Below are 13,055 nucleotides of genomic sequence, written 5' to 3'. Positions count from 1 at the left end.
AAAAAAAAAAAAAAGAGGTTTCGAGAAAAAAAGGTGGAGGTTTAATCATCGGAAACAGCAGCAGCAGAAGCAGCATGTAAAGTCGTATAATCATTGTTTGTAAGAATATATTTCTTTCAGGAGGAAGAGATCCAAACAAACATATATAACATGTTAGCATCTTATAAATAAATATATAAAATATAATAAATTAGAAGGACTGACATCTTGTAGGATGTCCTGCAAGAAGACCGAAATCTTGCAAAATTTAATTATATCTGCTTTCACAATTATTTGTTTGTTTGGCTTAAATGTTACTATGGTTTCCACATCACAGGTCCAGGAAAGGTACAGCTTTTACAAATTACAAAATGCTTGTAACTGAACAGAATTCAAAAACTCAGCCCTCCTTCTCTCCCCATCTCTAAATGTAGGGAATTCTCTTGCCCAAGTTAAATCCCCCCCCATCTCAGCATTGCTTACATTCATCGGCTGCCTTCTGTGGCCTGTGATTGAACCAAGGTTTTCTAGGGGTCTGTCACTGAGCTTATCCTCTGCATCAAACTGTCCCAAATTATGCAGTCTTGGGTCATTTTCACAATCAAACATCTGCATTACCACATATTTCACTGGAAAGGGTGAGACTGATTGTTTTACTATTCAGAAAATTCCAAAATAATTTTGTGTCAAGAAAAACATTGTTATTTAATCCCATGCATTTGACCTATCCACTTTTTTTGTTTTAGGTGGATCGCAAGGCTCATAATAACTTAGACGATACCCTTTTGAAAACAACATAGAAAAATAATTCTCTAATATATTGCTGAGATTAATTTAAGATTGCAGGGGTTTTCAAGAGAAATATTTCTTTAATTGTGATGGGTCTATCCTAATTGTTGTTCCCTACTCTGTACTATTGGCCTCTTCCCAGCCACTGTCTGACTTTCCTCCATGAGATAAAGGCTCATGGGTAAAAATAGATATTATGAATTTGGAGGGTGCCCTTGACGGAGTAAGGGGAAAATGCTATTTCAACCACAATACAGTTAAGGATAACATTAGGCTGTCTTCTTGCTCCTGGCTGGAGATGCAATGAAAGTAGTGTCATGGGAAACCAGGGAGGAAAAGGGTTACCTGTACATGTTGGTCCCAGGGCTAGGATAAGTAAAGAGACGCCCTTAGTTTAGAGTTATAAAAATTAAAACAAAAAGCAACTGACTTGATTCGACAGCAAGTTTTCTGTGAAGAAATATTGGAATACTTTAGCTTTAAACAGGTAAATGGAAGCATGATAGAGTTGTATTGAATTATATCTGGTGGGAAGAGTGTGGATAGTTGCTAACTTGAGGAGTAGTTGATATATAATAGAGATGTTATTTTCAGAAAACAATCAAGCAGCATAGGCTTGATTCCCAGCCTTGTTTCTGTCTATCTCTGTCTCCTTCTGTCTCCTCTTCCCCTACCACCATCTGTTTTCTTCTGATAGGTCCGTCTATCTTCACAACAATAAGCTTGATGATGCCGGACTACCAGAAAACATGTTCAATGGTTCTGACAACGTGGAAATCTTGATCATGTCCAGCAACTTCTTAAAATATGTTCCGAAGAATCTACCACGAGCATTGTATAAGCTACATCTTAAGGTAGAATATCAGTTCCATTGCATGTCAGAACCTCAGCCTTTATAAAGCTTATTCTTTTGAATTATTGAATACATTGACTGCTTAGTTATTATATTTATGGATCATATTGTTTGCTCAAGAATTTATCAAACAATTACAAAAGAAAACCACCTGATAGCGTCTTTAAAAAGCAGTGGCAGCCAAATTATACCAGCACAATGCCAAACAAATCTCAGGAGGTGAGTAGATTTTGATCTCCTTCCTGCAGATACCCCTGGGAATGATATCCTACAGTAGAAGCACTAGAACAGAAAAAAATCTGGCAGGAAATTCTAGAGATTGCCTTCTTATATTCTCTGGCCTCTTCCTGTCACTGCAACCACCTTAGAACATCCCTCTTATACTCAGAGGACTGAAGATTCAGTGAAGAGACTCACAGCCTGCTCCCTTTGTCTCTGGACAGAATAACAAATTGGAGAAGATTCCTGTAGGAGCTTTCAATGAGCTGTCAGAACTTCGAGAACTATATTTGCAGAATAATAAATTAACCAATAAGGGGATGGACAATGAAACCTTCTGGTGAGTTTGTTAGTCTTTAATGGATGCACATTTAGTGGATAATAGCAGCTGGGTTACTTTGCATGGTTCCAAACTACCATGGGACTCTTCTTCTAAGCAGGGATCCATATTTATTTTCTTTTATTGTAAGACATAATTGACAATTTTTGACTCCTTTTTTGTCTCATTCTTTGATTAAGATACTAAACTGGAAACTGGAGTTGATTTAGCCTTTGACAAGCTTGGATAAATGTTTATCTAGTTCTTCAGGAGATTAAAATGGCAGCTTACGAGAAGGGGCTTCTTCAAGTGTCTGCAAGATGTGGTCAGAAAAGCTGTCGGCCATAATGGTGTGACTGAATCTCCACCCAAGAATTTTGAGCACATTGTCATGGCTGCCAGATTGTCTTTTTTTGACCACTCCCTGTTCGTGCTGCTTTAAAGGGGCAATCATTAGGTGTGGATTTTTGAACTGGGGTTTATTCATCATGAACTGTATAGATAGCAACAGTTTTTCTGTACATATGAAAAAAAAAGGTCTGGCAGAGTTGCAGGTATAGTTATCCCAATTGCTTCAGTGATTAGGAACAGAAGCAAAACCTATTTATTTTTCCTCTGCTAACACTTTGTGTTTTGCTACTTAAATACTTAAAAGGAATTCCTTTTTTTCTCCCAAGGAAACTCTCAAGCCTTGAGTACCTGGATTTGTCTAGCAATAACCTTTCCCAGATTCCACCCGGTTTGCCTCGAAACATTGTTCTTCTCCACTTGGAGAAGAATGCAATAAGATCAATTGGTAATGATGTCTTGACCCAAATCAAGAACCTGGAATATCTTCTGCTTCATAATAACAAACTGAAGGCCCGAGAGATCCATCCACTGGCTTTTCATGGCCTGAAGAAATTGCACACTGTTCATTTGTACAACAACCTACTGGAAAAAATCCCCAGTGGGCTGCCCAGACGAGTAAAAACTCTTATGATTCTCTACAATCAGATTTCAGAAATTGGCAGGGAAGATTTTGCTACCACTTATTTCATGGAGGAACTAAACCTGAGTTACAATAAGATCACTAGCTCACAGATTCACCGGGAGTCTTTCCGTAAACTGAAACTACTGAAGTCCTTGGATTTTTCTGGCAATAAACTCCGCACCATGCCTTATGGCTTCCCCAAGAATCTGCAAAGCCTCAAGTTAAAAATGAATTTGATCAGTTCCATTCCCAAAGGCACACTCTCTGGAATGGCAAAGCTACAGGAGCTGTATCTGAGTGCCAACAAATTGAAAAACAATTTAATTCACAGCGGATCATGGAGAGATCTCGCCAGTCTTAAGGTACAAACAAGCAAAGGTCTAGATCTAGAGATGCATATAAATGATATCAAAAATAGTATATAACTCTTTCATATAGGCAGATCTATGAGAGAAAAATTAAGCTGCATGTTCTGAGAAAATCACAGCTAGAATAGATATAAAACGAAAGAATGATGCAAACCACACAATATGAAAAAAAGTAAATATTATGCTAGTTTACCATAGAATCTGAAGTTCTGTAGAGGGGTAAAAGGGGGAGGAGGGAATAAAAAACCAACAGGTATATTGAGATGGGTGGAATATTAAGGAATCAAAGACATTTCTATCTCTAACCATGGAATTAACATGCCCTACTATGCATTTGTAAAGTCCTTGTGATACCAGTAATGTCTTTTTTTGGAAAAAAAATACAGCAATTTTTAACTGCAACACACTTATTTAATGTCCTGGGGGTCATATGATCACCTTTTGCAACCTTTTGACAAGCAAAGTCAATGAGGAAGCTAGTTTCACTTAACAACTGTGTTATTAACTTAAGAGCTGCAGTGATTCACTTAACAACTGTATCAAGAAAGCTTGTAAAATTCACTTAAGAACTGTCTTGCTTAGCAACAGAAATTTTGGGCTCAATTGTGGTCATAAATCAAGGACTCCTTGCAATCTCTTGGAGGCTGTATATTGGGCTGACTTGAAGAAAATTCTCTGTGAGAGAGAGAGAGAGAAAGAGAGGGAGAGAGAAGAGCTAAAAATTGTACAACACCCATTATCCCCAATCTCTTTTTTAATTTTCCCTTCTAAAACCTTTTTTTCCCCTCTTCTGAGGAAAACATAGGTAAGGGAGAGATAATTCTTAAATATCTGAACATATCACTCATGCTAAGTTTTGAAATTGGGGCAAGGGCCACAGGCAGCTTGAGGGCCACAAGTTGTTCAAACCTGGATGTATATACTATTGAGATACATAGCCTGATGGTTTCACATAGTATGAAATGTCTAATTCTTTCATAGTTGTATGAAAGTATATGGAATATTGAACCTTAGTCACAAGCCATGAACAATTAAGCAGTGACAGTAAGCAATCAGAAGCTGTAATCAATGAGTTCCCTCTGTCCTGTTTATATGGGCAGAATCTGAAGCACCAGACATTATGTTGTTGCCATTCAGTTTGTCAGTTCCCCAAAATAAATCTACAGCAAGCAAAACCAAAAGGCAGAAAACAGAAGTCAAAGCAAACCTCAAAGGAAGGGAAGGGTATAGTTCACCTCGCACCCAGATTCAGCTCATTTCCATAGCTGTGTTTCAATGTATACATGAAAGAATTGGGACTCCTCTTGCTAATATGTTAGGTGACGGGGATGAAAGAAGTAACACTACAGAACAGACAAGTGAACTTGTGCAATATCAAAAGTGGTGGTGTGTCTGTGTGACTGTGAAGGAGAAGGATAAGAAATACAGTGACGATTTGCTGGGAAGAGATGAGAGCTTTCACACCACTATTGGGCACTAATGGTTGCAGTATTGTGGCTATCTCACTAGTGTGTAAACCTAGCACCTACAAAATACAGATCTGAATGAATGACAGGATGTGGGATTTATAGCAATTTACTCTTTTCAAAGCATCAGAATGACTTCCGTTAATTATTTAAATTATTCTCTTGTGGATCCTGTTCCAGATACTGGACATGGCTGCCAATCATCTGACTTCTATTCCATCTGGTTTACCAGAAACTCTCGAGTATCTGTATCTCCAGAGCAACAAGATCAGCACTGTGCCAGAGGATGCCTTTGATTCTACCCCCAATATAAAGGGAATTTACCTCAGGTGTGTAGCCAGGAAAAAGACTCTCAGAAAAATATTAATGCCTTCAAAAATGTAAAAGATACCTTTTCCTTTATGTATGAACTCTATACTGCACTTCAAGCATGTTTCATTATGTGTGCTAATTGTTCATGGACAAGAAATTGTGCATTTGTTGTGCTTATGAATCCTTGTCAGATACAGTACAGGTAGTCCTCAACTTACAACAGTTCATTTAGTGACCATTGGAAGTTACGACGTCACTGAAAAAAAGTGACTTATGACTGTTTTTCACACCATTGCAGCATCCCCTTGGTCACATGATAAAAATTCAGACGCTTGGCAACTGACTCATATTTTTGACGGTTGCAGTGTCCTGGGATCATGTGATCACCTTTTGTGATTTTCAGACAAGCAAAGCCAATGGGGAAGTCTGATTCACTTAACAACTGTGTTACTAACTTAACAACTGCAGTGATTCACTTAACAACTCTGTCAAAAAAGGTCGTAAAATGGGACAAAATTCACATAACACATGTTTCATTTAGCAATAGAAATTTTGGGCCCAAGTAGAGGGCTACCTTTCTACCTTTATGCATACAGAAATCTCTTGAAATTGTAAGACATCAATTGTAAGAATAAAGAAAGGTAGAATGGCTGGAGACGAAACCCCAAAGCTGAAATGTGAGCATAAAATGGAGAGAAACAGACTAACCTCCTTTGTCCTTATAAAAAGCCATTTTCGTGGTATCCTCCTCTTAGTATAGAATTTATAGGACAAGGAAGGACATTGTCATAAAGTATTGGGAGGTAATTCTATTCATTTTTTTTTCCTTTCAATTTCAAGGTTTAACAAGATTGCATTCAGTGCTGTGAAAGAAAGCACTTTCCAAAGACTAAAGCACCTGCAAGTGCTGGACATTGAAGGAAATTTTGAATTCAGTGACCCTTTGAAAAATGAAGATCACTCAGAGGAGGAAATGGAGGAAGAGGACTAAGGGGAAGTGGCGTTTACCTGAAAACAAATCTTTGCTGATCCAAGTGTATCCACATGGTAGAAGATTAAGTTAAATGCTTTTCTAAGGACACACATAAATTATCTCATTTACTCAACCCACGCAGCTGTGACAAAAACAAAGCTCTTTATGGCCCCACCCCATGAATGGCTAAGTTAGCAAATAAACATATAGTTCACAAGCCTACATCATTATAATTGGTGACATCACAGATGAACAAGTGATAAGGATAGTGTATCACAGGGGTCTTCAAACTTGGCCCTTTATGACTTGTGGACTTCAACTCCCAGAATTCCTCAGACAAGCTGGCTGAGGAATTCTGGGAGTTGAAGTCCACAAGTCATAAAGGGCCAAGTTTGAAGACCCCTGGTGTATCGCATCCATTATGGCTTTCAAGTACCTGATACCACAGGTTGATTCTGCACTGACAGAAGATAAAGGTGTGTGTTTTTTCATCTGAATAATTACCTGTATATTGGAATGGAGGATGTCTTAGCATGGAGATTCTCCTTTAAAATCAGCAAAAAATGAAGTGAAAATGGCTGTAACAGAGAATGACTCTCACCCCACCCTCTCTTCAGCCCTGCACAACATATATTCTCCTCCATTCTTACAACAAAAATAATTCCTCATCTTTCTGAAAAATCTGGTGACATCACCATCTCATTGTCTGAAAATCTGAAGGAAGTTAGCAAGATGAGTTGTGACCCCCCCCCCAGGATGAAAAATGCTACCTCTCTCTAAAGCTCTATGAAAGTCTCGAGAACATTTTTTCAAAATCACACCAATGACTAAACTGCAGAAACAGAAACCAGCGGGCCTCCCTATACTGCTAAATTAAAATACTGTATCACTTGCCCATCTGCCACCTTAGATAAGCCAATAGAAACTGCAGTTCAGTGTCATCTGGAGAGCCACGTTGACCATTGCTTTAGCTGCAAAATGGTTAAATATATGAGTTACTTGGGCTATCTGCATTTCAAAGTATTATTCACTCTAAGTCACAGGGTAGATCTGGCTTATTAGCACAGTCAGCTTTCAAGTGTCTGATTCCTGTCTGAAACCTGAAACTCTTGTTTGGCAGATTGTATTTTGAATGATAGCCACTGATAGTATGGATTGTGATGAAAGTGAAATAAACTATTTCCTCCCTACAGATTTATAGCATTGCTGAAGCAACAAATCATTAATAAACTGCTATAAGTCACTAGTGAGTAAATGGCCAAATAAATTCTAGGGTGGGATAAATTGTAATGATTACATAAATAACATTTTGATTTCATATTCATCAGGAACTAATTCAGCAAAATGGAATGTCTCTTTGGACTGTCTATCTGTCTCGGTCTGTTTCGCCTTGATGGTCTGTAAAGATACAGAGCACTTAACAGGAAATGCAGCAAATCTTATGAAAGTATTCAGTCTTTCTAATCCTTTGCCAAGCTCAGCCAAGACAGTCTGCTAATATCAGAGCAGTGGATGACCTTCCTCTAGTCTTATTACTTGTACTACTTTTTTTTTTAAGTGTTTCTTGGGGTCATTGTGATGTTGTGAAAATTTACAAAAGCTGGCTTTTGTTTACTTAAAAAAATACCTCTCACCATTTTTACTTGTTAATACAAGGTAGACTCTTTAAGTTAAGGCCCCAATCCAAGGTCAATGCATTTCATCGAACAGCTATACTCATCCATGTAAGATGGGAGACCATCTCCTGTAGCTTCATTGTAAGTCCAGTGTGAGGCATCTCAGCCATTAAGCGGAATCCAAGTCAACACAGCCACATTGGACACCTGCTCAGTATGTATATATTTGGATTTTAAAAAAGAAATTCTATTATGGCTGGATCCCATTGTTTTTAATTTATCCCCATTCCCAAAGCCAGAAATACAACACCATCTGAAGATTTAAAATACCAACTTATTCTGTTTTGTGAAAATTAAAATATATGTTTGCCTTGGAGTGATTTGTCAAATTTATTTTGTATGTGCATGTGAGGTTCTTTGCTAAGGACATACAAATCTGATATTCATCTAGTATTAGATGTAACTTGATTTACCAAATTTGAACAGTATTTATATGAGAGTTTGGGCCAGACATGGCTATTTATCACTATTTTTCTAGAAGCTTGCCCTCATATTCAAGAAGTAGCTAACAGAAGTTTTAAGGACATGACACTGCTAGATATGTTGTTTTATTGCAAGCAAAGAATCCATATATGTGCCGAGAATTGGCTTGCTGCAAACCCAATAGCCCCAACTTTGTGACTTTTTCCCCAATTGTTTCCTGTTAGCTGATTGTTAACTGCTTTTCCCCCAGCCATATGATTACTGTGGATCTGACCAGTGTTCTACAAAGGCGTTCTCTGCTCTGAATCCTCATCTTGCCATCTTCAGCCCTTATAAGTCCCATTAGTCAAAAATATGCATTCAATTTTCTCTGCAGGTAATAAAAGCATATGAAAAGTTCCATAATTTCTTCTGGTTTTTGAGTTGTGGTGGATCTATCATAGTTTTAAAGAGAGATGAGAAAAAGTGAATATGTGGATCGACAGAATTTTTTTGGCTTTCCAAAGGATACAGTATTATAACATGTCTATTTTTTTCTAGGCAAATAGAAGTTACAAATAGAAATCCCCTCATTCTGTTTATCATATTAAAAAGTTGGATACGTCCATGTAACATAAGCCATGGTCCCTTATTTTAAACCTAATTGCATTTCTTAATTTCTTTTCCTTGGAACTACAAAATCTCAGGAAGAAGACCATTGGGGAGCAGTTGCTTTGTACTGTCCATAGAAAATGTTGAGATTTTCAAATGTGAGTTCATGCTGCAAAACTCTAGCAATTAGAAGGGCCACTTACTCTTAACCACAAAGAAAAAGAAATGTAATGTCTTAATTAAGAAGAAGGCCCATATTTTTCTAAATTTTAATATGCTAATGCAAGATTGTGGCGCCAACAGCTCCAGAGTGGCTTGCTATTTCAGAATCCTGCTTTCTGCACTCACAGTATTAAGCCTAACATAGTTCTTTAAAATAGGGGAGGAAACTTGGTCTAAAATCTTAACTTACTATGGAAGGAAAGATATTATGTTTAAGTCCTTCTCTTCCCTTACTATAAAGCAGGTCTCCTGATCATTCTATCAGCCATGTTTTGTCAGTTTTGTTGGATTGCTCTTTCTTACCCACTGACTCACTGGAGCCATCTAAAAGTAGTTCTCTGGCTAACCCAGTTTTGGCAGTTTCCTTTTATTTATATATCAAAGTTCTTAACCACGTATTTCCCTCATAGAGGGAAAGTTCATGCTGCAAAACACTTGAAGTTCCTGTATATAGTTCCATAGAGGTTTTTTAAAAATAGCTTTTATTAAGTTCCTCTAATTTGTAAACAACTTTTAACTATGCACTCCCCTTATTAGGAAAATATCTCTGCTTTTGCTGAGGCCTAGCAAAGAACTTGGCAGATGTGGAGGAGTTGCAATCCAGTTTCTAACTGTAAATCAGTAGGGAAAACACCTGATAAATATCTATGCCAACCAAACTTGCCAAGAAACCTTGAGATCATGACAGCCATTTACATCCTGCCCATATTCTCCAAACAATTGCATTATTGCACAATAAAAATCCAGCTGTTATTCCACCAAGGACAAGAACTGGGAGAGAAAGTTTTAGACAGATTTTACAAAAGTAAGAGCTTCTGTTATGGGGAAATGACATCTTTTAATCATTTACTGTACTTTACAATAATTTGTGGGAATAGTTTGATATTTTCCAGCAGCAAACTTTCCTCTTGAAATCTGGGGTGATTTGTAAAATAATACTGCCAAAGCAGTATTTTTCAGGGACCTGCTTTATGTCTAATGTGTAATTTAAAAGTTGTAATTAATTCCCTTTGTCAGATTTGTATCTACAATATAGCATGCATCACATACTAAAATTATATCCAGTAATAAGATTTCACCCAGGTGTTTCTTGGAAACTTAAGTATATGGGGACAAAGAAACCCAATTGCAAACAAATATTACAATTGAATAAGATAATTTGTCTCTATTTAGTCAGCTTTATCCAAATCAAAATATCTAAAATAACCAGGCATTTGTGTCAATCTTCTTTCTCCTCCATTAGGACTATACGCTGTGAAACAACCTAAAGAGCATCAACACCTGAAACTAGACATTTAAGATGCAAAATGCATAATTTAGTACTCCTATATTTGTTGTTATTGGGGAGTTCAATGGTGTTATTCTTACATTGCCTCCTATATAAAACTAGGAACGGCACATATAATTACCGCTCTGCTATCATTAGTTAAAAAAAATATCTATATTTTACAAATGGATTAAAAGAAGTCTTCTAGGAATATAGTTTTTGTTGGGGGGAAAACCAGATGGAGAAATTGCATGTGCTCCATTGGAAGTCTAGTTTGAGTAAAGTTCTCTATTTTTCCATTTTCTATGAGCAGAAATTGTCTCATTTTTTCTGATTCTAAAGGAGAACACAGGAGTATAAGATGAACTCTACTTATTTGGATCAACCTAGCTCAGCTTTATCTTCCATGAATAGCCAAGTAAATAAAAAAGTCGAACAAGGTATGATGTCAGTAGCACCTGCTTGCTCAGATTATCTAGCGAATGGTTATTCAAAATGCCTTTAATTCTGTAGTAATAAGGAGAATGGACAGTGAAGAAAATAGAACACATGGTCTACTAAGCTAGTTTCTTGGTTTCCAGCAAGCAAAATAGATATGTTGGCTACACTTTGAGGTGTTGAACAAGGAAACACAAATACCCATTGCAATTCAATACACTTCTTCTTTTTCCAAAGAAGAAGAAGTGCAAGACTGGAAGATGTGGAAAGACCTGATCCATAGAATTACCAAGGGTCAGATACGATTCAGTGGATAACATCAAACACAGTATTTTTCATTGTGGAAGGACAATCAGATGTCAGGGCTTAAAGCTGAGGGTTAAGCTACTTGACAAATGAGAGAGCACAAGAACAGTTGCCTAATACAATTCCAATCCCCACCTACATAACAATAATGTCTCGTGTGGGGAGCCGAAAGAAGCCTGCAGCTGGTACAGCTGGTTGATGCCCTAAGAGCCCTCCCTTCACTTTTTAAATTATTTTTAACAGGGTTTAATTATTGCTGCCTTCCTCTAAAACAATAATTTCAATTTTTTAATTTTAACATTTTAATTTCATATGCTGTTTTTATATTTTGACATTTTATTGTGCACTGCCTAGAATTCTTCTCTGAGGGAGTTGGGGTCAGAAATGTAACAAATAACATCTGCTTTGCTCTGTCCAAGGGAGAATGCAATTCTTTGATGCTAATCAGCGTTTGAGAAGGCCTAAGAACTCCAGTTCTTCACTGTCCACACCCTAATTTTGCATGGGATTAGCAAGACAAAGGCTAGTCTGGAATTCAGATGGAGGAGTGTTATGTTCAGCATGTAGTTGGCGAATTTAATTCTACTGTTTGGTTTCGCAAAACCCAAGCTTGATGTTTCTAAGATTTTTCAGCCATTAAGATACATGAATCTTCAGTCTGCATAGTCCTACTTTCAGAAAACTAACTTGCTGTGTAATATTTGATTTCACATGATTGGCAATATGCAGAGGTATTCAATATTTGGCTATTACTGTTGGAATGTAATGGTTGTAATTGGAATTCATTTACTCATATTTAGTGCCATCTTGCATATGACAAATGTAGAAAGTGTTCCTGTATTTGTCACTTTACCAGACTTTATTTCCAACAAAGCAGTTGAGAAGTTCACTCAAAATTAAAATTTTGAAGGGGAAATGTCAAAACCATTTAAAATTAAATTTGTGAATGTGTTCACATTCAAATGCAGATTTGAATTCTGAATCCACAAAACATCCATTAAAAGAATGTTATACTTTGTGAAGAGATAATCCTCTCAAAATATAAGCCCTACAAAATATAATCCTCCCATATTTTTACCAAGAAAACTACATGGATGTGTTCATTAATTCACCAGGAGGCAGGTCGATTCAAAGATTTCACCTTTTATGGTCAAATAGAAATTTGTTAAATATGTGTGATTTTTTTTAAAGAAAGAAAGAAATAGGCTTAGTATAATAGTACACAGACAATCTTTTTTTCACAATGACTTGTTTATTAAAAACATTTTTATGGAAGCAATTTTAATATACATGGTTCATTTAGAATCATTAGAAGGTATTTTATGATGCAAAGGATACAAGAGAGAAAGGAAGAGTAAAAGAAAGAGAACAAGCAAATTCCCATTTTAAAAAAAAACAATTTTAGGGTTAGTTCATAAATATTTTTCTTCTCAAATGGTCCCAGCTCTCTTCCTCAACAACTAGACAAATATAAAACTTCTTTTTCTCTCCAATAAGGAATAAGGCAGGGGTAAAATATTTGCAAGAATAATGAAGGACCAGTGGAAATAAACATTTAAAACATAAAAGAGCACTGAAGAAGAGAGAGTGAAAGAGTTCACGCAAGGACTTGTAAGCTAAAACTTCTCAAAAAGCCTTCTTCCATGACAGGCACTGAAAAAGAGAATTGTTTCCAGCTGCAGAATAATAATAATAATAATAATAATAATAATAAATTTAATTTATATGCCGCCCTTCTCCCAGCGGGACTCAGGGCGGCGCACAACATATTTAAAACAAAACATAAATACATTCCCCCCCGATAAAACCGAATTAAATCAAATTTTAAAGTTGTGTCTCTGTCAAATTGTTAAAAGATAAACCCCAAATAAAATCCTCCCT

The 13,055-nt window shown here is 36.7% G+C and overlaps 1 protein-coding gene across 1 annotated transcript in view; it reads left to right on the top strand.

Annotated features, from left to right (window-relative positions):
• The window catches only part of PODN (podocan), a 14,073-nt gene extending 7,544 nt beyond the window's left edge, over positions 1-6,529 (top strand). Inside the window, 5 exon segments of the mRNA XM_015810889.1 lie at positions 1,378-1,622; positions 2,065-2,180; positions 2,837-3,494; positions 5,147-5,295; positions 6,119-6,529. Of these exon segments, the coding sequence (XP_015666375.1) occupies positions 1,378-1,622; positions 2,065-2,180; positions 2,837-3,494; positions 5,147-5,295; positions 6,119-6,269 (1,319 nt within the window). The 3' untranslated portion in view covers positions 6,270-6,529.
• Positions 6,530-13,055: the final 6,526 nt, after the last annotated feature.

This window comes from Protobothrops mucrosquamatus, unplaced genomic scaffold, assembly GCF_001527695.2.
Source record: "Protobothrops mucrosquamatus isolate PMUCROS unplaced genomic scaffold, P.Mucros_1.0 scaffold24, whole genome shotgun sequence".
In the NCBI taxonomy this organism is placed as follows: Eukaryota; Metazoa; Chordata; class Lepidosauria; order Squamata; family Viperidae; genus Protobothrops; species Protobothrops mucrosquamatus.
This window is presented reverse-complemented; position numbering and strand designations above follow the sequence as displayed.